At 63.1% G+C, this 24,435-nt stretch overlaps 1 protein-coding gene across 5 annotated transcripts in view; it reads left to right on the plus strand.

The window, feature by feature from the left end:
* INPP5A (inositol polyphosphate-5-phosphatase A) overlaps positions 1–24,435 on the plus strand; it is a 172,934-nt gene that overhangs the window by 124,262 nt on the left and 24,237 nt on the right. For all 5 annotated transcript variants that reach the window (XM_019432222.2, XM_019432220.2, XM_053910094.1 and 2 more), the window contains one exon: positions 9,380–9,464. In XM_019432222.2, coding sequence (XP_019287767.1) covers positions 9,380–9,464 — 85 coding nt within the window. The remainder of the gene's footprint in view (positions 1–9,379; positions 9,465–24,435) is intronic.

The raw sequence follows: 24,435 nt of genomic DNA on the forward strand, positions 1-24,435 counted from the left end.
CTCATGGGGTTCCGCAGGGATGCGCTCTGGACAGGGAGTTGGAAGGCGTGGGACGGTGGCCATCACCTTAAGGGACCTCGAGACCAGGGTTCATGCCCTGTCTGGGCACCCTGGTTCCTGCTGCCGCCTGCCGGGGACACACATAGGAGCTGTGAGCGTAGGACACCGGGGTCTGGTTGTCCTGCTATAGCTGATGCACACGGAGGGCCTGGCCCTCAGCCCAGAACAGGTTCTGTGCTGGCTGCTCTTGGGGGGTCTCGATGGCCTCCCGGGCTCAGGCTGAGCTGGGCGCAGAGAAGGGACTGACCCGGGCTGATGGACCGGTGGAGAGGGCCTGAGCCAGCCTGAGCTCTGGGCACACCGAGTGGGTCTGGGCCCCGTACCCCCGCATGGTGGCCCGTCCCGTGGCCACTCACGGTGGGCCTCCCCCTCCCCTGTTTTCAGCCAAGCCCGCTCTGGAGAGCCCCCAACGTGCAGGCCTCAGCAGTGCCCCATCTGAGGCCCTGGGTTGCTGAGAACACCAGCACCGCTCGAGCAGGTTGAAACACTCAGGTGGGTGCTGACCCGCCAGCACCTGGCCCGGAAGGCCGTCTGGTCCTAGGAGGCAGGACAGGGACGTGCAGGTACATCAGATACACAAGAGCAGCCCTCTGGGCAGGGGTCACCTTGAAGGAGCCGTGGCCTGGCTCCCCGCCCCGAGCCGCTTGGCTGGGGCGCTGCGGACGGGACAGCGAGCCCGCGGCCTGGGAGCAAGACCCTGGTCCAAGGTGCAGCCACGTGCGGGTCTTCCAGCCTGATGGTTCCGTGTCGGCTGCGCCCGCTCGCTGGGGCCTCCCGCGGAGCCTGGGGGCTGAGACAGAGGTCTCGGTGACAGTAGTCGGGTTGGCTGTCGGTGGGGTAGGGCATTAAAACGTGTCCTTGCCCCAAACTGCTGTTCCTTCGCGGCCTGCGGGAAAGCAGCCTCTGGGTTCCGGGGCACTTTTCTGCAACTTTGCATTCCCATGAATGGCTTCTGTGGGGCGCGCAGCCAGCCGCAGATCCGGGCCTCCGCGGCGCAGGGCCGGGCCGCCCGGCACAAAGGGCGGCTCTGTAGGAGCGGTGAGTGACGGGCCGGCCTTTCATCGCGCAGCTAACCTTTTGGCGGCCACCAGCAGACTGCATTCTGCTCTGCCGGTGGGGAGGACAATGCCACCAACAGTGCCCCATTCACGGCGTTGGGAACCTCCGGGAGCATTGTCCGCCGTGCTCCGGGGACGCAGGGGGACGGCCAGGAGGCTCCTGAGAGGGGAGCCTGCCTTCTCCTGGCTTGGTCTCCCCGTAGCGTCGCACCCGGGAGCGGTGGCGCATGCGCCCGGCGTCCCATCCCCGAGCGCTTGGCGGGGGCAACGCCGGGTGGCAACTCAGAGGCATTCAGTGCCGTGTGTGCGGATTTCCTGGAAATCGAAGATGATCCCAGAGTAAGACCCTCTCAAGAAAGGCGAGAGACAAAGTCCCTGTGTCTGAAGCGTGTGCCCCCCACAGTAGCGACGGTGAGCGCCGTGGAGCCCCTCCGTGCAGCGCGGGGCAGTCTCGCGGACGCTGGCGCCCCCCGGGCCGACCCGGAAGGGGCTCCTGGAGGCGGCAGAAGATGGGTCCTCAGGGTTAATGGGGTGCAGCCCCTGGGGAACCCCGCGCTTTTGTCACAAGTAACGACCTCTGTGCTTCCTGCGCGGCCCTTACTGCCTCCTGCTTCCTGTGCGACTCTTGAGCGTTTTGCTTTTAATCTCACAGGAGGTTGGGGGAGACTGTCCGCTAGTTAGCGCAGTGTTGGTCTGAGGGGTGGGGAGCGGGCGGCGCGGGGGGGGGGGCCCCCCCGTGCATCCTGGGGACCCCTCCTCCCGCGGGCACCTCCAGGTCGACCGTGGGGACGGGCCTGCCCACGTCCCAGACGTAGTTCGGCACCTGGGGAGCACCTCGGGGATTAAAGCAGAGCAGAGACCTCGGACGCTGTCCTTCAGAGCCGCCGGCACCGAAACTTCCTGACGTCCCCCCGAGCTCTCGGCCGTGAAATGAGATTTTTTTCCACAAGTGACAGGGCGCTTCTGTGTGTCCCCTTTGAGACGTGGCCTGGCCTAGTTCAACAGAAACATTTTACATTACAACTGTGAAATCCTGGCATAAAGCGCCCCGTTGTCCCCCCATTATTTTCTCACAAACACAGTCCATTGTCACGGCGCTGAAGTTAATTTGATCAACATTGGGACATTTAACTTTTATGTCCGGGCAAAAGAGCTGTTTCATGCTCATTTTGGGTATTCAAAGGAAATGATTGCCAGAAAAATAATGTTGCTGCGAACAATTGGGAGCAATTAGTTTCCCAGGGAGAGGCGATGTGATGCGCCCCGCCACACAGCTCCCCTTTGTGGCCTCCCGGGCGGCCATCAGTCAGCTGTCAGCCGCTCAAAGACCCTCCAACCTAAACGTTTCTCTTCGGGCCGTTCCCAGAACTCGCCTGGCTGCTCAGCGGGCAGAAGAAAAGCCACTGCGTCTCTAGGCAAAGGCGAGCAGGGCGCTGAAGACGTGGGTCCTCCGGGACGCGCCCTCCGCGTGGCCAGGCGCCGCACGGCTTCTCGCGACCCTGTTTCCTGCCACGGGGAGCAGGCCGCGTCTGTCCTCCGGGACCGGAAACGCACCACCCAGGCGTCTGACGGCCTGGAGGCTGAGGCGGCTGTCGCCACATGGGTGGGTCTGACACGGCGTGGCGTCCCGGGGCCGCACGCGGGGCGCCAGAACCCCGAACCCCTCAGTCTGCGGGTCTGTGCCGCCGGCGTGTTCACGGCTCAGGCGGGGGCGCGCCCCGGGGGACTGTGAAGTCCAGTGGCCGTCCCGGCACCCCGAGCTCCCTACGCCCCACATCTCAGACGAGCGGTGGTGTCTGTTTACAGCCTCTCTTGTCTTCCTGAGGACGAGCCCAAGCGTCCAGAAAAGCCGGGAAGACCCGACGACAGCGTGTGCCCTCCACTCGGCGTGGCCACGTCTGTGTTTCTGTGTTCGTCCTGTGTGTCCTTCTGTTTGGAAACGAAACGCAGGCACCCTTGAGCCTGCGTTCGCTGTCCTGCTCCCACCCTCCTTTCCCGACCCTCCTGTTGGCGCTGTCCCTCGTCCATGTGTCCCGTTCACACCCGTGTGCACCGTCCTGTGCTGCTGTCATGCAGTGATGCGTGCAGGGGCACGTGTGTGCAGTCTGCCTTCTCCCGCGGGTAAGCGTCTGTAAGCCGCGTGTTCCGCGTGTCCCCATCTGCAGCTCCGGCCTCCGGCCTCATCCCATGCGAGCCCTGACGGCCCCTGCTCGTCCACTGTCGTGTTGGCATTCGTCTTGTTGGCGTTCTGCTAACAGGACGTTGTCGCGAGCTGTGGCCCGGCCGCTCTGCCCTCCGAGCGGGCCGCCTGGCCAGCATGTGTGCTCATGCCGGCCGGGAAACGCGGCTGGTTTGCATTTCCACGTCGCGTCCTGAGTTCGCCGGCAGCTCTCCAGGACTCTGGTTCTGGTGCAGAAAAGGCGTATTTAATGTCTTGATGCTATTCAAAGGGTGTGAAAATGAGAATTGCTGCGGGGGAGCTGAGAATGAGCCCCAGCCCGGTGCCCTCGAGTCGTGCCGCGACCACTCCAGCCGAACCCACGCGGGGGCCGAGGGTGCGTGTGCTGCCTGGGGCCCTCCAGCACCGACAGCAAGCTGCCCTCCACCAGGGACGCTCCGAGGCCCCGGCACGCGCTTCCAACAGCCGGCAGGCCGCGGGGTACCTACCGTGCCAGCCACTGTCCCCCCAGTGCCGAGCCGCAGAGCTCCCCACCTCGGGCCCCTCGGGCAGCACACCCTCAGGTTTCCAGGCCCCAACACCCTGGCCCTGGGGACTGCCTTGTGCACTGAGTGCTCACGGCTGGCCGGTCAGCGGGCCGACACTGAGGCCCCTCGGGCAGGTGGGTTCTTGGGACATTGCCTAACACCAGGGAGACATCCAGGTGTCTGTGAAAGCCTGCCCGGCATGGGCCCTCGAACAGATTTTTCCTGTTTCCCTTTGTGAGGTCCGTTTAGCTGTCTCTGCCTCGTGTGCATCATACCCAGGCTCCCTGGTGCCGGCCGACGTCACGTCCGGATGACTGTCCGCCTGGGGGCCGGCCGGCCCGCACACTCTGGTGTAGAATGAAAAGTGATGTGGAAACTAGTCTACCTGCTTCTAGGAAGGTGAAAACAGATCCGTTTGCTTGCTCGAAACAGCTTAGATGTGTCTGCAGCAAACCACTCAGGTGTTGAAGGTGAGAAGAAACTTCCAGAGCTCTAAGATGCCCTGCCCGGGGTCGGCAGTCTTGTCTGTCCAGCAGCGGCAGCGGAAACAGGAGAGCAAAGAGAAGGAACGGTCCTGGTGCGGTCGGGTCACCGTCTGCTTCCCGAACCGCACCAGGCTCTGGGGGTGTCGGGTGCCGTCCGTGCCTCGCGGGACTGCTCACGGCTCGCCCACCCACCCGCCCGCTCCAAGGCCACCGGCCAGGAACATTGTAGCTTCTGAGTGTTGGAGCCGTGACTTCCTTCAGGGGACGTTGTCCCCATCCTCCGAGGGTGGGCACCGCTCGTTCACCGAGACCCGAGCCCGCGACCCCTTCCTCGGCGCGCGGGCCTCTGTGATACGGCACGTGTCAGCGTGGCTTGTCACATAATGAAATCGCCTGTCAAAACAGAAAGAGACTCTGTTTTCAAGGCCTAAAAAATTGATTTTTATGGCTCTTCTTGTAATTCTCTTTCTGAATTAGGCACATGATATTGATGTGGGCCTACTTTTTAATCATAATAGCGTCTGACAAGGTAATTAATTTTAAAACAAGTTTTTTCTCTTGGCCCAAATGGCACTATATCGAAATTAAACGTGAGTGCCGTGAGGGCGGCGGGCCTGGCACTCAGGTGATTGCCTCGGCCGTGACAGCCCTCCATCTTGCACACCACGCGACCTTTGGAGATGGTGGTGGTTATTGATGAGCGTGGGCCATTCCATCAAAGGAGCAGGGCGGGCGTGGAAACGTGATCGAGTTTAGGTTTTAATGATGGTGTTACAAGAGCCTAGCACTGCTGACGGGACCCCTGCGGGGGCCACGCTGGCTCCTTGCCGGGGCTCCTGTGGGGGGGAGCGGGGGGACAGGGCCGCGGGCCACGGGCATCCCTGTGCGCCTCCATGGCGACAAGGCCTGAGGAACCTCGCGTTTCTCACTCTAGACACGCTGGAGCTTTTAAACCTCCATTCAGATGCTAAATCTGAAGTTTGTCAGTTTTTTAAAGAAGGAATTCACCTCCCAACGCCTCGTACCGTTTATTAGCCAGCAGTGGGCGGCGTCCATAATTCCCGTCCCGGGCGTCAGCTGTCCGCACCTTCTGCAGCCCCTGTCCCCTCCCGTCACGTCAGCTCGATGCCTCGAGCCCCGTGAGGACGGGTGGCCCGTGTCCAGCACCCCCTCCCCCCCCCCCCACCCGCCGGAGGCCCTGTGCGCGTGAGCCCGGGGTCTCTGCCGTCTCACGAACGCCCGGCCGCCCAGTGGCCCCAGGCCCGGAGCCGACTTCCTCACGTGCCGTCGTCGCCTCCGCCTGCTCCCGCCACAGCCTCCGCGCATCCCGGAGACCTGGAGTGGCGCCCTGACCCCGGTGGCTTCACACACCTTCGGAACTTTCACGGACCCGAGGACACGCGAAGTGCCGGCCTTGCACCAGCACAGAGGGCGACCGCAGCGAGTCGTACCAGAGCAGGTGGGATTTCTCGAGGCAAAGACGAGAGGAGACGGCGTCAGCCCGGGAAACGGTTACGGATTGCCGGGCGCGCGCGAACTCCGGTCCCTCTCATTCGTCTCTTCCGCTGCGGGGGTAGACGGAGAGCACACGCGTGATGTGGGTACACGCGCCCACACGCGTGCGAGGCGTCGCCGCGTGCAGGGACACCACGTACACGTGACACGGCTGTGTCCCCCCTCCCCTGCTGGTGGCACGTGTGCACACACGTCTCCTGTGTCCGTCTCTGCGGGTCACGTGTGAAGCGTTTCCCCGGGCTCCGTGCTCGCGGTCCCAGGAGGGGCGAATGCGTAGAGAGTGCGGAGTGGTGAATCGTGCTCTACGTGCGGCGTCCTCGAGGAACACGAGTTCCCGTGCCCCCAGCGGACGGAAGCTGGCGGATCTTAAAGACCAGACGTGTGGACCCTGTGACATTCGAAGGGTTTGCCCGGCGAGCGGACGCCCTCTTCCCTCGGCGAGGGAAAGTTGCAGTGTTGCTTTGGCTCCGTTTTTCTTAAAAACATAAATAAATAAAACAGAAAAGTGAAAAGCCTTTGAGGGGCGCGAGGTCACGTGTACTGGCTGGGAGGACGTGCGTGGCCGCACTGGGTGGTGCCGGTGTGACCGCTGATGGCTCGGACGACGCGAGGGGCTTCGGGGGTCCCCGGGCACTGGCCAGCCTTCTCGTTGCCACGTCCCGGGCTCCACGGCGACAGGCCGGCTCCCCGTGTCAGCAGCGGCCATCTTGTGGGCGGCATTCCTTCTGACCCACGGAGTCCCCCCGATGGCGCCCACCAGGCTCTTGCGTCTCCGGGCCTTGGCGGAGTGATGCCCACGGAGCCAGCCTGGCCAGGTGGCTCTGCCTCTGCTCAGGGAGGCAGGGCAGGCCGGTGGCGTCGCCGAGCCAGGCGCAGAGAGAGTCGGCTGGGGGCAGAGGGGGGCGGCCTCCTCCCGGTTCACACACACAGTTCCGTTTCGCTGAGGGGACTCTCCGTCTCCCGGGGAAGCCCCTGGGGACAGGTGCCCTCAGAGCAACATGCATCCCTGTGCAACCTCCGAAAACAGAAATCTGTCCGCCTGATAATGTGACTGACCCCCCAGTGATTGTATTCTCTCCGCCCGAAATAGCCCCGGAAGGCCTCCCGGCAGCAGCATCGCCACCGCATGAAGAGCCCTCAGCTCTGGTGAGGAGGCTCCCTCTCAAGAGGGCCTCTCCTTTCCCGTCGCGGCCTCTCCTTTCCCGTCGGGGCTTCTGCATCCTGGATCTGGACCCCGACCTCCACGGGGGAGGGGAGGGGGACGGGAAGGATTGGACCCCCAACCTCCATGGGGGGAGGGGAGGGAGGCAGGAAGGATCGGACCCCGACCTTCATGGGGGGAGGCCAAGAAGCCCATGCTGCAGGCGTCCTGATGCTGTAGACATTCTGGAGACCTTTCTAGGAACCTACACAGGATCTCTGAAGAATTTTTTGTTCTAAAGGAGTTTAACAGCAGAAGAAGCTTTAGCCTTTTCAGGACGGCAGAGGCAGCTGGCTTCCTGCTGCCAGACTGAGTCCCGTGCAGGGCAGAGGCAGGGGAGGAGGGGTGGTAGTGGTCCTGGGCCCGTGCGGATGCGTCAGCAGGTGCCCCCGCTAGGACCCTGACCGTCTTATTCCTCAATTAAAAAGTTTAATTTGTACAAGGAAAGGAAACTACTGGTCGTCTGCAGTATCGATGATGTATGAACGTGTCTTTCGTCTTCAAACTCACGTGTGAGTTAAAAGTTCCTCCAATTAAAAAGGAAAACAGGATGTTCTGTGGAACATAGCTCGATGACAGCAGTTCATGACTGCAAGAGAAATGGGGAGATGGTGGAGGTGACTTTTAAAGGCACTGTCAGCAAGAAGGCCGTCGCTGTGGAAAGCGGCCTCAATTCCAAGTGTGCAGGGTAGATGGAGATCTCAGAAAGGCCCGTGTGATTGGGGCAATCGTGTGCCGCACAGACTGAATGGGAAGAGCGTCGCGTGTTTAATAAATGGTGCGGTCGACCGGCCGCCGGGAGGATCGATGAACGGAGATCCCTGCTTCACACTGTGATTCCAGACGGATTAAAGTCTAAGCACCAAACTCTGCCTTAACGATGGTGGCAGAGCCTGGCAGGGGCTCGGGCTTCTGGAGAGGACGCACGGCCAGCGGCTGGCACACGCACCCCCGCTGAAGCTTACGGCGCGCACCGGGCAGAAACCACCGGGAACTGCGCGGAAAGCATCCACGGACCGAAAACGTGGATCACCACCAGCTTACGGGGAGCCTTCCGGAATTAAAAAAAAGAAAAAAAAGGAAGGATTGAAAAGAGAAACAGGCCAGAAATAAGTAGACACAGAAACACAAGTTCTGACAAGTACCTGACAAGGCAGGTGGTCTCTGTGGTGGGGAGGGGCGGAGGGCGCAGTTGAAGCGGAAGCGTCGTTTGTTCCGCAGACGGGACGGGCTGACGGAGTGCCGGTGAATTCGCCGCACGCCGCCTGCACCTTTGCGGCACGGGGTCGCGGGCCTCTGCAGAGCCTGGACGCCAGGAGCCTGCGCGTCCCGTGAGCCCTTCGCTGCCAGCCGCAGCCTGCAGGGACCCTTCTTGTGACCTGGGAGAACGTGCCGAGCCGGAGAAGGCGGCACGTCGTTCTGTGATTGGCCCTTTCTTCTGTTTCTCAAGCTAACGAGTCAAGTGACAAGAGGCTGAGTCGGTAAGCGACGCCCGAGGCATTACCGGCTGTGCCAGCTTTCCCGGTAACCGGTGGCGCTTTCCGAGTTAATCCGGTGCAGTCCTCGCCCTGGCCTCTGCCTGCCTGACAAGATTCGATCTTAGTCCATCTTGGGATGGGCCCGTGGGAGGGACACCCTCCACCCTGCACCCTGCACCCCGCAGCTCTGTCCCTGCAAACGCGTGAGTGGAGCCACGGCAGTGACGCGGGCTCCCCGGACGTCCCTCCCTCTGTGCCGACCACACGCACCGTCCCGCTGGTCAGCGATGGCTGTCGCTCTGCTTTCCGGTCGGAAACGGCCGGCACCTTGCTTTGCCGTCGGAAGCGAGCAGCGGTCGGTAACCACGAGGACTTGGGGTCTGAGCGGTTGTCGCACTGTGCGTGAGGGGCTGCTCGCGCAGTGGCCGCCGTGTGTGCGTTTCAGTGGGAAGATACCAAGGGGCTGCGGTTGACTTAGAACGTGTGGGCAAGACGTCAGGGAGGCAGCGTCTCGCTTTGAAAAACAGACGCGGTTTTGTGCCTTTGAAACGTGGAAACAGAGTGTCACAGACGCTTCCAGAGCTCACTCGCGTCCCACCCCACCTGGGAGGAGCGTGCAGACTCCCTCCCCCTGCGTCCCGAGTCCTGTGCTCCCAGCTAGAGCCCCGTTTCCTGGCCTCGGTCCTTCCCCCGCACCGCCTGCACCACCCACTGGCTGCGGTTTCCCCAGGGCCCTGGCCCGTGCTGAGGGCGCGTCCGTGCTGAGAGAGCCGCGCTGTCTGTCTGGGGGTGCGGGGAGGGGGCGTGGAAGGGGAGCCTGGTGCAGATGCTGATCGCCCGGCGTGGCAGTAACGTGGTCTCCTTCTCTCCTCCCAGAATCATCGACCAGCGATTCGAGAAAGTGTCCTACTTTGTGTTTGGAGATTTCAACTTCCGGCTGGATTCCAAGTCCGTGGTGGAGGTAGGCGCCGCTCCCCGCCGTGGCGGGAGCCTCCGCCGCGGTCGACGGGTTTCGGGAAAGCCGCAGAGGCTGTGTTTGCGCTTCGCGGGCAGGTGTGACCTTGCCGTTCTCACCGGCCATGTTTATGGCAGAAATTCCTAATAACCATGTGTCACTGTCAAAAGGGGGCCATTATTGGAGTCCCTCGGACTTCTGAAGCTAATCAGGTGACCCATCGCCAACCGGCGGGACGTGACGCCCCGCCGTGAGGGCTGTTTTTGGCTGTGAGACGCCCAGGAAGCCGGCGGGGAGGTGTGGCTGGAGGGGGCTGCTTCTGCGGCGCCCAACGGGCAGGCGCTGCTGGAGGCCAGTGTCGTCTTTCGCCGAAACATTCGTGGCTGTCACTCGCTTCTCCGGAGCTTGGAGGCTTGCGTGTCCCGGGCGCACCCGCAGGGCCCTGGCCGGACGCCCCCTAGGGACAGGCACACGTGAGAAGTCTCGGCGCTGTGGGTCCCCGTCGTGTGACCGTGGAGCCTCTCCTCCGCCGGCACAGCCGTGACCCCGCTGCCTGTGCCGAGCCTGCACGGGGAGGCCGGGCGGCCCACACCAGGAAGCCCTCCGAGGGCTCGCCCGGCACCCGGCTCACACCGGGTAGAGACGTGGCGGCCGTCAAGCAGTCACCGTCCTGTCGGCGTCACCATCACAGACGCTGCCACACGGTCCTCGTCCGTCCTCCGTAGAGGTCGGCCCCGAAAGACAGACGGACGCGCTCTCGTCACTCCGTAGCTCCCCTTGGTTGACGGAGATGAGCAGCGTGGTGTCGACGTTCTCCTGTCTGATGATGCGGCTCGTCTGACGGCTCCTCAGCGGGCGTGCTCACAGGTGCACGTGTGTGAATGTTCGGCTACGTGCTGGTCGTGCCTGGACGCTCACCGACAGCTGGGAGAGTGTGTGTCAGCAGCGGGGTTGTCGGCCCCCGGTGTCTTCGCTTGCTTCTGCTGGTTTTTCTCTCCTCACTTCGGGGCCGGAGCGCTCATTGGTCCGCTCTCAGGCCCTGCAGCGAGCCCGGGAGCACATCTGTCTCGTTCAAAGCTGGTCCCGTGTCTGATGCTGTTGGGCCCCCGGTGCCCTCGCCAAAGGCCACCGCCCCCATTGATTTCAGGCCACTGGGGGCTTGAAAAGCCACATTTCGATGAGATCCTGACCCTCTACGCAGGGGTCGCTTCTCACGGTGCTCAGGACGGTGAGCCTGCCGTGCACAGAGCGGCCCCTAGCTCATCCTTCGCTCTCCTCCCTGAGCCGAGCCACCTGCAGAGAAGTAAAGGTCCTTCGAAAGACCGAAGCTGGCCAGGCGGGAGCTGCCCAGCAGCTTGTACGTGCGGAAAGGTCCGGGAGGTGTTGAACGGGGCCTTCTCTTCCCTGAGAACAGACACCACGAGGAGGGGCAGTGCTCCGGCTCGGGTCAAGGTCGCTGCAGGTGTGCGTCCGGACCTGCCCCGTGGCTGTGTGGCGCACAGCACGGCTGAGCCCCTGGCGGGTGCTGGGCCGAGAAGCCGGCCACTGCCCGAAGAGTGCGGTCGGTGGCGCAGTTAGGGCCGGCCCATCTGAGAATGACGCTTCCTCCCCTACAGCGGGAACGCGGGCTGCTGTGCCCTCCGGGGAGACGGCTGAGGGCTGGGGCCACTCTGCGGGCTAGCAGATATGCTGGGTGCTGTCTTTATCTCATAACGCGCCCCCCGCTTCCTGACTTGTCCTGTTTCCTAAAACAAGGGGCTCCTGCACACAGGGGTCGCGGCAGACAGGAGGGACTGTCTTGCGAATTGGCGGGAAGTTTTCCCAAGAGCAGACACGTTTTTCTCGAGATCACTAAGGAGCCTCAAGGATCTCTAAGTTGCTGATAGCCCGCAATGTTCCAGGATTCCTAAGCACCGCTATCTGATGGGCTGAGTTTTTAATAAGTGTCTCCAGCTTTCTATTCCCCTTCCTGCAGGAAAAGACAGGAGGTCTTTGTTCCGATTGCTTTCCCATCACAATTACCTGACACAGATAAGGACTTATTTGAAACGCTATTTTTAGGAAACGATTCCCACAATAGCTGGTTTTCAGAAGGAGAGCAGCACACATATGTCCGCCCCTCCTTGACCCCACAGGGTCCTGCCCTGGGCCCCCAGCCTCGTCTTCTGTCAGCTTCGCTGCCCCTGGCCCCAGCAGCTCAGGGTCCCGTCCTCCCGGGGCAATTGGCGGGCAGCCCAGCGCCAGCCCAGAGGAGCTCGGGCTGCCCGCACTTCTGGAGCTGGGAGGGTGAGAGGCTCCGTCCCCTTGCCATCGTGTGCTCCTCCCCACCTCTGTGCACCTGTATGACGTCAGGCGCAAAGCGTGGCATGAAGTACTGGGAAAAGTAATAAATGTGTATTTGTGCGGCCCCTCCCTCCCCCCATCAGGTGGTCGACCGATGAAACCACCACTGTGTCCTTGTGTCCCAGCGTGAGCGTTTCTGTGTGTCCAAATCCCTGCCCCCTGCCCTGCCGGGAAGCCGCACGGTGGCAGTGCTGGAGAGGCGTGGGGGGCCGTAGGCGGCTGGAGGTCCTGGGGACTCGAGGGCCGAGCCACGGTAGACTGAGAGCGGGGACGCCCAGGGCGCATCGTGGGGAGACCAGGGTCTCCCATCGGGGGCGAGGAGGGTGTGTGAGGGCCTCGGAAGGTCAGAGAAGCCTCTCCCGACGGAAGTGAGGCAGCTGGGCAGCTGTTTCGACCAGCGGCTCTTCCCATCGGTGCCGGTTGGAGGTGCTGGGCTTGATGGAGCAGAGAGGTCTTCAGCTGCTCCTGTCGGAGGCTCTGGCCGCCAGCAGGAGACGCGGCCTCCCCGGGAGCCTGTTAGTTGGGGACGTGGGTCTTTCGCTCACGAGCCAGGGGCACGTCCCAGGGCTTCTGTTCAGTCCGCGTGAGTGTCGGGACAGGACAGCGCACCTGAATGCACCCGAGCGCCACCGGGCAGACGGCTCTTCTCCACCCCCGGCCTGGGAAGGCCCACGGGCCGCCGAGCTCGGTTCCCGGGAGCAGCGAGCCTCGCCCAGCGACGTCCCAGGACGCTGCCCGCTGAGTGCCGTTCCGGGACGCGTCAGATTCGGCTCTGTGGCACCTCCGCCAAGAGTGGGAGGGAAGTCCGTGGGCTTCAGTGGAATCACTTGCTCATTAAACAAGTGCGCCTACGATCCGTCCTTCAATGTTTGGAGGCTTTTCACGTCCACGTGGCTCTTTAAAGCCTCAGGATAAACGGCCGTTGGTTCGCCAAAACTTCTAATTACATTTTTGCATAGGGGTTGCTGTGTAAATACAGCAGACTTTCGGGAGATGATCGTGATCCCAAATGCATGGAATATGACTTTCAGTTTAGAGTTTCTAAGGACCGTTGGGTCAATGAAGATGTTAGCTGTGGAGCCCAAGACCGTTCTCGAAACCTGGGCAGCAGCATCAATACAGGCATCAACCACTTGTGAAACTTCCCTGGAGCCCGAGAAGTCGAGGCGTCGCGGAGTAAACCGAGGAAGCAGGTATGGGTGCCCCGCTCTTCCCAAAGAAAGATCCAGTGGTTCCTGAGAATTGTGGACTGACGCCCGGGAGGAACCTGGTGCCCGGTATGGCGGGTGATGTCCCGGACCACCCCCACAGGCCAGGCATCCCCTCCCCAGTGCTCTGCCCTCATGCCCCCGCGTCACCGCCAAGCCGCCAAGGCCCCTCCCTGCCGGCCTCACACACGTGCTGCTTACCGAGAAAGTTCTGACCGATCTCGTGCCTGTTCCTGACTGAACACGTAGGACACGGCGAGCGCACGGTGCAGCCTTCCTGTGCCGGGCCCTGTGCCGCCACGTGGCAGGGTCCTGGGCTGCTGTGACAAGGACCACACATGCGTGTTCCCTCACAGTCTGGAACCTGGCACTCCAAAGTCAAGGTGGCCTGGTCGTCCCTCATCGTGAACACGCGGCCTGTCCTCCACCCCCTGTCCTCATTGTTCCCTCTTGTGGACTCCAGTCGTTGACCTTGGGGCCTATCCTGAATCCAGCCTGATTTGTCTCGGGATCCTTAACTAGTTACATCTACAAAGACCATACTTTGCAACAAGGTCACCTTCTGAGGTCTGGGTAGACATGAATTTGGGGGACACTCTTCAACCCTGACAGCGTGTAATGCTGGATTGGCATATCTCCCCACCACTTGACGAGCTGAACACTAACAGAGTAAATGTACTTCTTGGCAAAGGTGTACCTGAAAGTAAATTGAACTGAAAAAGAACAAATTTTTTTTGTCGGTGATTAATTTCAACAGCGTTAGTCAAGGTGCCGTAGGTTATTGAATTGTGAAATACCACGTAAGCACGTCTTCTGGAAAATCAGAATCTGCCAATGGCATGTGGCATGGCTTTTTAAAGGAGCTTTTAACAGTAAAAACAATTGATAGAAATTTTGTGGGAACCAAAGAACATTTCTGCACGCTTCCTGAGAGTCTGAGTGCGGCTGGGTGAGCGGTGGTCGGCTCCTCGAGAGGACAGGTGTGGAGAGGCTTCAGGAGTCCCAGGCCGGGGCCCTGAGTCCGGCCTCTGCAGGTGTGGATCCAGGGCCACAGGCGGGTGCCAGCAAGCCCCAGGTCACTCTGAGGGACAGGCTGCCTGGCCCCCGACTCACTTCACTTTGCTTTTTTCTTCCAAATTAACTGCATAACGAGGATGCGACAGGGACCGGCCAGCACCTCCAGGCCCCTGTGTTGGGGCTGCGGTTGGGGAACCACAGCCTGAGAAGCGCCTCAGGTCGAGCCCCGCACCAGCTGGGGTGATGGGCCCCGCAGGTGTGCACGCAAGATGCCCGCCTTTCACGTGACGTGGACGTCATGGCTCGCGTCCCCTCTGGGCTGGACCGTGCCCGGGGCGGCCCTGTCGCAGCCTCGATGTTTCCGGAACACACGTGGGAGGCTGCCCTCTGTGTTCTTAGAGGCTGTGGGGTCCTGCGGGTTGTTGGCCTTTCCTGCATCACATTCTCCTCCTTCTGTCTATTGAGTCCTCATAGCCGGCAGGGAGTAGATAGACCATGAGGCCCAGGGCGGCTCCGTGGCCCCGGGGAGAGCAGAGCCGCCGGTTTCTTTCCCACGGCCTGGACGGTGGTTCTTGTTTCACAGACGCCCGTGGCGGGTTTGATACTCTGATTTTGGTTACGGCTTTGCGGTCAGCTGCCCCAGAGCTGGAGTTGCTTCCACGTCTGTCCAGCCGATGTTTCCTGCGTGCCTGTGGTGCACGCCAGGGTGGTCGTGTGGCCCGGGGCCCTCGTGGCGACGGTCCTGGGTGCCGGGAGAGCCGTGGGGGTGGGTCTGCCAGCCCGGGACACGAGTGCTGTGTTTCGTCCGCCCCATCCTCTTGGGAGGCCCAGGAGCAGCCTGAGAACGGCGGCGTCCAGGGTGTCCGTGCTTCCCGTGACCCTGTTCTTGGAAGCCCCTGCCCTTGCGGGAGGGCCCTGTTTCAGACGCACCTGTGTCTGTGACCTTGGTGTCAGCCGGAGGCCAGCGGGGCATGTCTTGGGACGGGGCCTCCTGTGGGCAAGGCCTGGCTGGGAGCCGTGGAGTCCTGTGGGGTTCTTCAGCATGGTCTGGGGCATCAGTGCCGCTGGCGGTGAGGACGGGAGGAGGGGGGGTGGTACAGCCCTGGGTGGGCACTGGGATGTGGGCAGCCAGGAGGAGGGGGCCGGGACGAGGGCAGAGTGTCCTCCGTCCATCCCCCCCCAGGGCCTCAGAGCGGGGCCTCTGACCCTGCGATCTGCCGAGGAGGCGAGTGGGGTGCCTGACCTTTCCTTCTGAAGCGCCGCGTGGCCCAGGAAAGAGCACAGGTCGGGGAGAAGTCCGCTGGGGCTTGGCCCGGACCCACGCTGCCCACCCCCGACCTGGGCCTGTGCCCGGCACTGTCCGTCCTCCCCTCCACCCGGGTAGACAGGCGGACTGCCCTCAGCGGCGACCCCCTCCTGCGGCCGCCAGTCATGGACACCCACTTTCAGTGCCTGAAGACGGGGTGCCAGGGATGGGAAGAGAAGGCCGTGCTGGCCTCCACCCTCCGTCCTCGAGGTGGCCTGTGCCCACCCCACGCGTAGCCTTCGGCGGGCCCGGGGTCGGCGTGGCAGGGGACCCCGAATGTCGTGGACCGTGCCGCAGCTGCGTGTGAGGAGGCCTGAGGAGGCGTCGAGGCGGGACCGTGCCTCCTGCCTGACGGCGACTTCCGGAAGCGTGTGGTCACGTTGTGTGTGAGCGGGTCCCTTCTGCTGAGCACTGCCGGGTGAGAGGCCACCACCGGACTGGGTTTGGGTTTTGTTGCCGAGCCCCACCGAGGGCGGTGAGGTCAGCCTCCCCGGACTTGGCGTCCGGGGTTCTCCGCCTCCCGGGTGCCACCCCCGTGCTCACTGGCAAACCTGTCTCCAAATCAGCGAGGGGCCGGTGAGCAGATGGCAGCCTGCAGGAGGCGCGGGCCGCCACCGACCCTGCTGCGGGCAAAGGGGGCGGGGCCAGCCAGGCCCCCGAGTGCGGGAAGGGGAACCAGGTCACTCGTGGAGCGGGACGGAGACGGGCGGCCAAGTCCTGCCCGGCAGCAGCCTCGGGAAGAGCCGCAGAGCGAGGGAGCCCGTCCCCCGGGAGTCAGCAGCTTCCTGTTTCAGATGCAAATTCATGCCAACACGCTTGCAGAGCAGAACCAAGGGGACCGGACTTGGTGCTGCTGGATGTAATTGAAACACGCACAGATTCCACACGATTGTCACGTGCCGTCCGGTGGGCCGTGCGTCACGAAGCTGCTTATTGACGCAGCCTCTGGCTCGGCCCCGCTGGCAGGATCGCTCAGAGGGTACGTTTTGTGCCTTGCGCCGTGGCAACTGGCAGCTGGGACGCTCAGCTGGCCGCAGTGACAAAGAGCATCAGCAGTGCCAGGCGCTCCCGTCCCGGCGAGGCCCGGCCCACGCCCACCTGCCGTGCTTCATCCCTGACAGCGATGGTGGCGGATGCGATTTTGGAGGCTGGCGGCCGTCTTGAAAACCAGTTGCCAGTTACTGACACGTGCACATGCGCCCGGGTGCCAGGTGGGCCCCTGGGGACTCGGGTCCTGTGAGGACCCGTCTGGGGGGCGGGTGGCGCCCCCAGCACTGACAGCGCCGGCCTGGGAAGGGGCCAGAAGGAACCACGCAGGGCACACCCCCCGCGTCACGAAACCACCGAAGACCACAGCCAGCAAGAGTGGTGCAGCCAGGCTGCCTGGTGGCCGGAGCCCCGTCCCCAGACCGCCCTCCTTCCCTCGGGGCCCCCGCGTCCTGGGGAGGGCGCTCCCACTCGGCCTGAGGGGGCATCACCCCATCACGCCCTTGCCAGCCCCCCTCCCCCCGGAGGCCCTCCAGGAACCACCCAGCCTGCACGGTCACGGTGCCCACACGGAGCACCAGACAACGGGCTGGCTCGCGTCTGCTCTCCAGTGAGCTCGTTGAACCCAACCCCAGCCGCGCCTCCGCACCCCACTCAGCCCGGGTCGTGGGGCACGCGGACCCCCCCGGCAGCCAGCTGGCATTTCCGCCCGTGTTGTGGCAGTGAGTGGTGGGAGCAAGTAGTTGAGGAGAGGGCAGCCTGGCGACCTGAGACAGCTGGAAGGGTTGCCCCGGCCCCCGCCCCCGTGATGCGCCCCGAGAGAGCCTCCTGGGGAACGGGGCTTTCACAGACCTTTAGCAGCTCTGAGAGGGTGTGTCCTCTGTGTGGACACGCTGTGTGTGACACACAGTGTGTGTCACGCTGGTGGGCGTGAGGGCTCCCGATCTGAATTGGGAGCCGGTGTAGACGGGGCTGGGCGTGCCGGCGGCCTCCTTGGCTCTGGGCACTCTTGTGTCTGTGGACTCCAGGAGTTGCAGCCGCTGGGTCGGGCGCTCGTGCAGGCGCCTTAGCGTCTCTGCTCAGCTTGTCTGTGTGGCTTTTGAAGAGTCAGAGTTTAAAGCAGCCAATTTACGCATCTAAATTGTTAGGTTTATTTACTTACTGTTGCAAAAAAGGAGAATCCGGTCTGTTTTGATAAGGGGCCCGCGACACGAACCTGAAACCAACTACGTAACGTCACAGTTATGACCGTTCTGGGTTTCACGTGTGGGGGATTTTCTGCCAGGAAGTTTGCCTTACAAACATTAGCGGCCTTTCCAACTGGTACACTGATGTCCCAACAGTTATCGCCACGATGATGGAAAGAGAAGAAAAAAGACAAGAGCGCTGGTGCCTTTCGCCCTCGCCTGTCCCCTGTTGGAGAGCCTGATTTTCTGCTTTGTGGGTGGCTCTGTGCTCACTAATGTGCGTCCTGCTGCATGCAGCACTGCTCTCCCGCTGCTCTCTGGGTCAGCACGGCCTGCGGGGGTTCTGGGACCGTCCACCTCTGGGCCAGAGCTGGCGGGCGGGCTCCCTGTCTGTCTGTGGCCTGTGTGGGCGCGAGGAGGAAGCGCCAGGCTGGGGGGTCCCGCTCCGCCTGCCCTGCTTGTCCCGGGGTGTCCTCAGGAGACCAGACCGAGAGCATGTCCGGGCCCCAGCCGGGGCCTTGCTGCAGGCGGCACCCCCGGGGAGCCGTCCCGGGCCCAGGCCGCATGCATTGCACACCCCGGCCGGAGACGCACCTGGCTTCCTTCCAGAACACCGGCCGAGGGGCCCGTGTGGGCTCAGAACCGCCACGGGCTTGCCCGGCGTGCCGCTCCGTTAGCGCCTGCCCTGGTGGCCAGGCCGGTAGGGAGTTCACGGGAGCCGTCCTGGGCGGAGATGAAAGAAAGCGTCTTTATGGTGGTGTTGTTCTGGAGGAACGGTGCACAATCTGAAACAAAGAGGGGGAAGGCGCCGTGGCGGCTGACCTAACCCTCGTAACGGCACCTCCCCACGACCCGCCACCAGCCCCCCAGGGCCCCCGCTGCGGCAGCCTCAGCACTCTGGGGCCCTCAGAGGCGGTGTCTCCCCCACGCTTACTAATAGACGCCTTTCCTCCTGGGAGCGCAGGGATCTAGTGGGAAAACCTTTGGGAGAGACAGAGAGCTCACCAGAAGGGTCTCCGGGAGGTTAGCACAAACGGGCTGGCGGACCGTTTGGGGCAGTTCCTGCTGGAGGCAGGGGGCACCTCTCCAGAGAGAGGACAAGACCCCGAGGCGCTCGCGGGCGGAGGCTGCCCTTCTCGGCCCCGCCCGGGGCTGCTCTCCGTGTCGGGCCGGCCACCCTGGTCCCGAGAACCGGGGGGGTCGGCACCGGGACGCGCTCGTGTGACGGTGGCTGTTTGAGGGCGGCAGGCCCGCCGCCCTCGCCTGCCGCTGCTCCCTCCTGCCTCCCGGGAGCTGTGCGTGCGGGCGCGTGTGCACGGTGTGCCCTGTGTGTGCCTCGCTGGCACACGTGTGCGCTGAACGCAGGCGTGTGTATTCACATGCACGTAGGCCACCTGCATACACGTGTGTGTGCCTGTGCGTGACGGGAAGGAAGCCAAAACGGCCAGACCTCGTGCCGCTCCTGCCCACTAGTGACCCACGCTGTCACCAGGGCAGGATGGGCACTGGCGTGTCCTTGCTGCTCTGGCCACCAGCCTCTTCTCTCTGTCAGGGCTCTGGTGGGGGGGGGGCGGGAGGGCTTCACCTGCAGGGGCTCCGCTCACCCTGCCGAGGCGGGGGGGGGGGGGTGTGTGTGGCTTCTCTGCGCTCGTTCTCTGCGGTGCCGTGTGAACCCTCCCCCAGTGGGGACGGTCAGAGAGCGTTGGGCGAGAGGCTCTTTCCTGAGCTCTTTCCCTCAGATGCATAGGTTACCAGGGACCAAGGCAAGTTTTAAAGCCGCCAGTTTCCATTCCAGAACCTTCAGAGCCGTGATTCAGTGGTGCCTCCCGTCAAGCCCTCGAGTGCTCTCAGGACTCAGAACGATGTCTGCAGATGCGAATCACCAGAGAACACTAATCGCGTGGGACCGACAATGCTTATCTTGTGTCCCTGGCACTTAGATGGATGTCCAGGGCACGGGGATGTCTGTCGAAACCTGGTGCTCTAATTCTCTGCCCCTACTTGGCAGAGAGCCCGTGTGGGATGCTAGGGCCCTCACCCCGGGCTGACCCGTTGGTGGGTTCGGAGGCACCTGTACCCCTGACTCGGAGAGGTGTGTGCAGGTGGCCAGGGGCAAGTTCCAGGACATCGTGTGGGCCCCTCACGGCCAGCGCCTCTGGGAGGACCGTCCGTGTCACGAGATGACGTTTATTGTCTTGAGCCAGCTGTTTTCTAGAGTCGTTTGAAAACTTCAGTTTTAAAAGGTAATGATTCTCCGTTAACTGGTTTTAAGGAGAACCTGTGGAACGTTTTAGGAACGTTTCCTGTTCTGCGGCAACTGCCCCATGAGAGGGGCCAGCTGGACCTTGGGCACTCAGCCCCCTCTTTATTTTCAGCCGCCAACTGAATGACAAGAACGACGGGGCGGTGGGCAGGTCTCGCTGACATGCCTCCGGTCGATGGTTTCTCGGGGAAGGCGGCCTGCGCCGCGTGCAGGGCTGGCCTCCCAGCGCTGGCTGCTGAGGGACCGCTTTCCCTGACATCTGTGTGATCCGGGGGCGGGGGCAAGGAACCCCAAGATTCCGGTCCCAGGGAACGGGAGCAGACCGTCCCAGGGCTGGGGAGCAGCTCCGTGCTGGCGACCTGAGCGCAAGCCGTTCTCAGCCTGGTTCTTGCTGGACACACAGCACAGAGCAGGCGAGTGTGGTCTCACGTGGGGGTTCCACGCCCGTCCCTCCCGGACGCAGGTGCACAAGGGGGAAGGAGGCGCTGGGTCAGGTGCGCGCTCGTGCCAACCGTGTGGCTGACGTGGCTCCAGCACCACAGATACCCCATTCCGAACGTGGGCGGACCCCTTGGAGGGCGTGTGAGATCGCCTCCTGGGCCCGGGTGAATCCCGGCTAGGGTCAGCAGTGGGAGCTCAGCATCCCGGTCTCGGGTCCGTCAGACGAGCCCCCACTCCCGGAGGTGAGGGGCCCCCGGGCGCGTGCGTGGGGCCTGCAGACGGGGCTGAGACTGCCGTTTCCGGGGAGGAAGTCCCCCTGTGAGCACACAGAGCTCTGGGCCCCTGGAGAAGGCCATGCGCGGGCACCTGCCCATTTCTGAGTTCGTCCAGGCCCCAGGCCCACACCCCTTTTTGGGCAGCAGAGGCTGGTTCCTTACAGTGGCTCCAACTTCCTGCACTGTGTTCTCTGCCCTGCGCGGGATGGGCACCGGCCTCCCGGCTTCCGGAGGCATCCGCAGCCCCTCCCTGACCCCAGAGGCCGCCTTGGGCACTGTTCGCCGGCAGACAGCTTCGCTTCACTCCGTGCCTCCATAGCATGGCTTTGCTGCCGTTTTACTGCAGCTGTTTGTCAGGAGGGTCCTGGGAAGGGTCCTGGAGACGGTGGCGCGGGCCCCGCAGCTGACCCTGAGAGGCACTGGCCCGCCCGCGGAGGCTGGTGCTGCACCCCCAGCCCTGGAGGTCAGCCGGCTCCGGTCCTCCTCCCGACTCTGTGGTCCGTGACGTGCCAGAGAGCCCGCCGGCCAAAGGAAGCATGTCCCTGAGACTCACGATGCCCGTGGGGCCTCCCTGCTCCCGGCTCCTTGACCCTCCGTGGAAGGCCGGAGGCGTTTTCAGTCCGTTTCTTCTGCAGACTTCTGTCGCCTTGGCCAGACTCGGGCCATGAGCGTCTGGGGCTGAAATTAGACTGGGGCGCTCCTTTGTTTCCGGTTTCACAAGGGTCTGCATGTCCCGCACCAGGCTGTCAGCCGGCGAAAGCAGCGGCAGGGCCACGGTTCCGGGGAGAGGTGTGAACCACGGGCCAGATGTGTCTTCAAGCCCACCCACTGGCTCACCGAGGCCAGGCCGCCAGTGAGGAGGGAGCACCCTCCCGAGTCCCTGGGCACACGGCTGGGGCAGGGCTCAGGGCTTCTCCCCCACCCTCTGCCCTCCTGCTCTGTCCTCCCTCCTGCTTCCTCCCTCCTCCTCCTCCTGCTTGTTTTTCCTCCTGCTTCCTCCTCCCTCCTCCCTCCTCCCTCCTCCCTCCTCCTTCCTCCTCCTCCTGCTCCCTCCTCCCTCCTGCTTCCTCCCTCCTCCTCCCCCCTCTCTCCTCCCTCCTCCCTCCTCCTCCCCCCTCCTCGCTCCCTCCTTTCTTCTCCTTCTCTCCTCCCTTCTCTGTTGTTACTGATGTCTGAGAAGTGCCAGATGCACACTTTCCTCCACCGTCACTTTCTTCAGATGGGTTACTCCTTTCTCCTTGTTGCTGGGATGAGGCTCGTAAGTGGCTAAAGCTGGGTTAGCTCACACCTCGGGAGCCTCGCCTGGGAGCGCCAGGTGGGGGGGCCGGCAGGTGCAGGGTGCCCCCACCAAGCCCGTTCTGTGGCGTGAGGCTCTCCCAGGTCACAGTGCCTCCTCCTGAGGGTCTGGGTGCGAAAACAGGGAAGTCTGCTTTCCGCGGCCGTAGCCTGATTCCTTCAGAATTTGCTGGACTGTTTCCCACAGTCCTGCCTGTACTGTGTCTGTGTGGGGCCCCAGCTGGCCTCGTGGCCGCATCCACTCAGTTCAGCCCGTGGTGTTCTCGCCTCTGCGCGGAGGGAGGGAAGGCAGGGGCCTTTCGAGGGGTCCCGGCCCGGGCACCGCCGTCCGCGCCCCGCATGTTCAACGGTCGGCAGACATCTGGCCTGGCTGGTTTTCGTTGCCAACTGAAGTCAGGATTAAAACTTGCCCCCACCTCTTTGTGGACCCCTAGACAACGGCCCTGCTCACCCCTCCAGACGGCGAGCATCTGGCCTCTGTGAGATACCGGCCGGTGTCAGGAGCCCCTGCCCCCTTGGTGCAGATGTGGGATGGGTTTTGCTGGGGCCAGTGGCCAGGTCAGGAGGCCACGGTGATGAATTTGTGTGGCGGCCCTCCTGCTCCGAGGTGCCTCCGGGACCTTGTGGTCCTGGTCCCGTGGCTCTGCCTGCCCAGCACAGGGGAGTGGACCTGCTCGGGAGGCTCTGGGCAGGTCAGGCAGGCCGTCTGCTGAGAACCTGCCGTGTGCTCGTGGCCTTCGGTGGGTCCCAGCCCTCACTGGCAGGTGGGCTCGGTCGCCAGAAGGGAGGGCGTGGCCCCACCAACAAAGAGATGACTTGCGTCAAAACGCGGAGACAGGACTGTGCCCACCGACTGCCAGGACACAGGACACGCAGGCCGTTGGAAGAGGTCTTTCCAGGCGTGAGGACCCAAGTCCCCGGGAGCTCGGCTCTGGTTCCTGCAGCCACGGTGGCTTCGGCGGCTCCCGCACAAGCCCTGGGGATGGGGCGTCCTGGCCCTGACGAGGGGCCTGCTGACCCCAGGCTCACCCCCACCGCATCCCAGAGCGGCCCGTGCCGTGACCCCGAGCGGCATCTGAACGTGCGTGGCGGGGTCCGTGTGCGGGCCTGGGCCAGGGGTGGGGATCCTTGTGAGCCTGGGGGAGACCGAGACCCCTGCCCGCTCCCGGGGGGGCTTCTCCTGAATCTGCGGGGGAGAGCGAGACCAAACTCGTGTTCCCGTCCACGCGGGCCTCGCCGACAGAGGCCGGACCGGGGATTTATGTCCAGCGGACACACTCTGGGGAAACCGCACGGTGGGAGTGAGTGCTGGCCGTCCTGCCCCTCCGCCCCCTCCCGGCCACAGTCCCTGGATGAGGGACTGCCACCTGCGGGGAACCTGCTCAGAAGCCACATTCACGGCCGGGCGGGAGCGTCACGGCCGTCGTCCGTGCAGCTGGGGGCCTCGGCCCTTCTGACGCCTCTCGGGGTGGACACAGCCCAGCATCCCGGCTTTTACTTCAGTTCACACACTGAGCCGTCCAAACAGGGAAACTTCGCAGACTCTGGTTCAGGCTCTGTTCCTGATGGAGTTTTTTAAATTTACGTTTATACGTTTTTGTTGTGTATGCTTCTTACCAACACAGACTGAAACGTACCGCATGGAACCTTGGAACGTCCTTCCTAACAGGCGTATCCCATCCCAAGCTGCCCCCGGATCAGGCTTTGCTCAGTAAGGCCCAGAAGGAGACCCAAACCGGGGACTTTGCTGAGCCGCCCGGTGTAGCTGGTGCTTGAAGTGGGGGCTGAGCCCCGCCCGCGCCCCGTCCCTGCTGCCATGGACCGCAGGGTCCTTCTGTCTGCAGCAGAGGGTAGGGGGTGGGCTCTGCGAGCCGGCGTCGGATGGCCCGGCCGGAAGGGTCCACGCGTGCTGCCTTTGGTAGAGGTTTGGGCCATGGGGGAGGACTGGGCCAGTCAGGTAGGCCGTGAATGACAGGATTCACAGAAAACACTGGCAGTGGCCCTCCGGGCTGACACTGGGGTCCGGGTCCTGGGGACACCCCGTCCCGGCAGCCTGCTTCAAAAGTCATCACACTGAGAAGAAACACGGGAGTTTCCTTCGCCACACGACAGGTGGGCGTCCTTGGCGACAGCGGCCCCCGCGAGATTCCAAGACAAAAATCAGGTGCTCGAGTGCCAAGAGGACGGACTGCAGGAACGTCCAGCCTGACGCCCCTCCGTGTGGCTGCTGATAATGAAATAAATCTTGGATGGCTCTGTAGAAATAGCATTTGGGGTATTTCTTTTTCTCCTTTCAAAAGAAAAATCCCTTCCATGAGGAGGCGAGCGGAAAGGCCCCGGCACGTTTCTGCATGATTGGCCATGACTGCGGATTGAAAGCTGAGGCGAGGCCGCGGCCAGGCCTGATCACTTCTTTAAAACCCCTTGAATGCGGTGGCTCCACGGGAGGGTGCAGAGAAAGGGCCGGAGAGCAGGAGGCACAGGGCGGCCCTCTCAGAGAGCCCGGGCTGATCAGATGTTTATCCTTTGGGAGCCCGCCCGAAATGGCCAGATAAAGCAATTTCTTTAAAAAGTTTCTAGCAGGTGCCTTTGGGAGAAGAAGGGAGAATCCCCTGAATCGCGTCCTGGGGTGGCCACAATGGCCGTCTGCCTGC

This window comes from Panthera pardus, unplaced genomic scaffold (genome assembly GCF_024362965.1).
Source record: "Panthera pardus isolate Hobbes unplaced genomic scaffold, ASM2436296v1 HiC_scaffold_22, whole genome shotgun sequence".
In the NCBI taxonomy this organism is placed as follows: domain Eukaryota; kingdom Metazoa; phylum Chordata; class Mammalia; order Carnivora; family Felidae; genus Panthera; species Panthera pardus.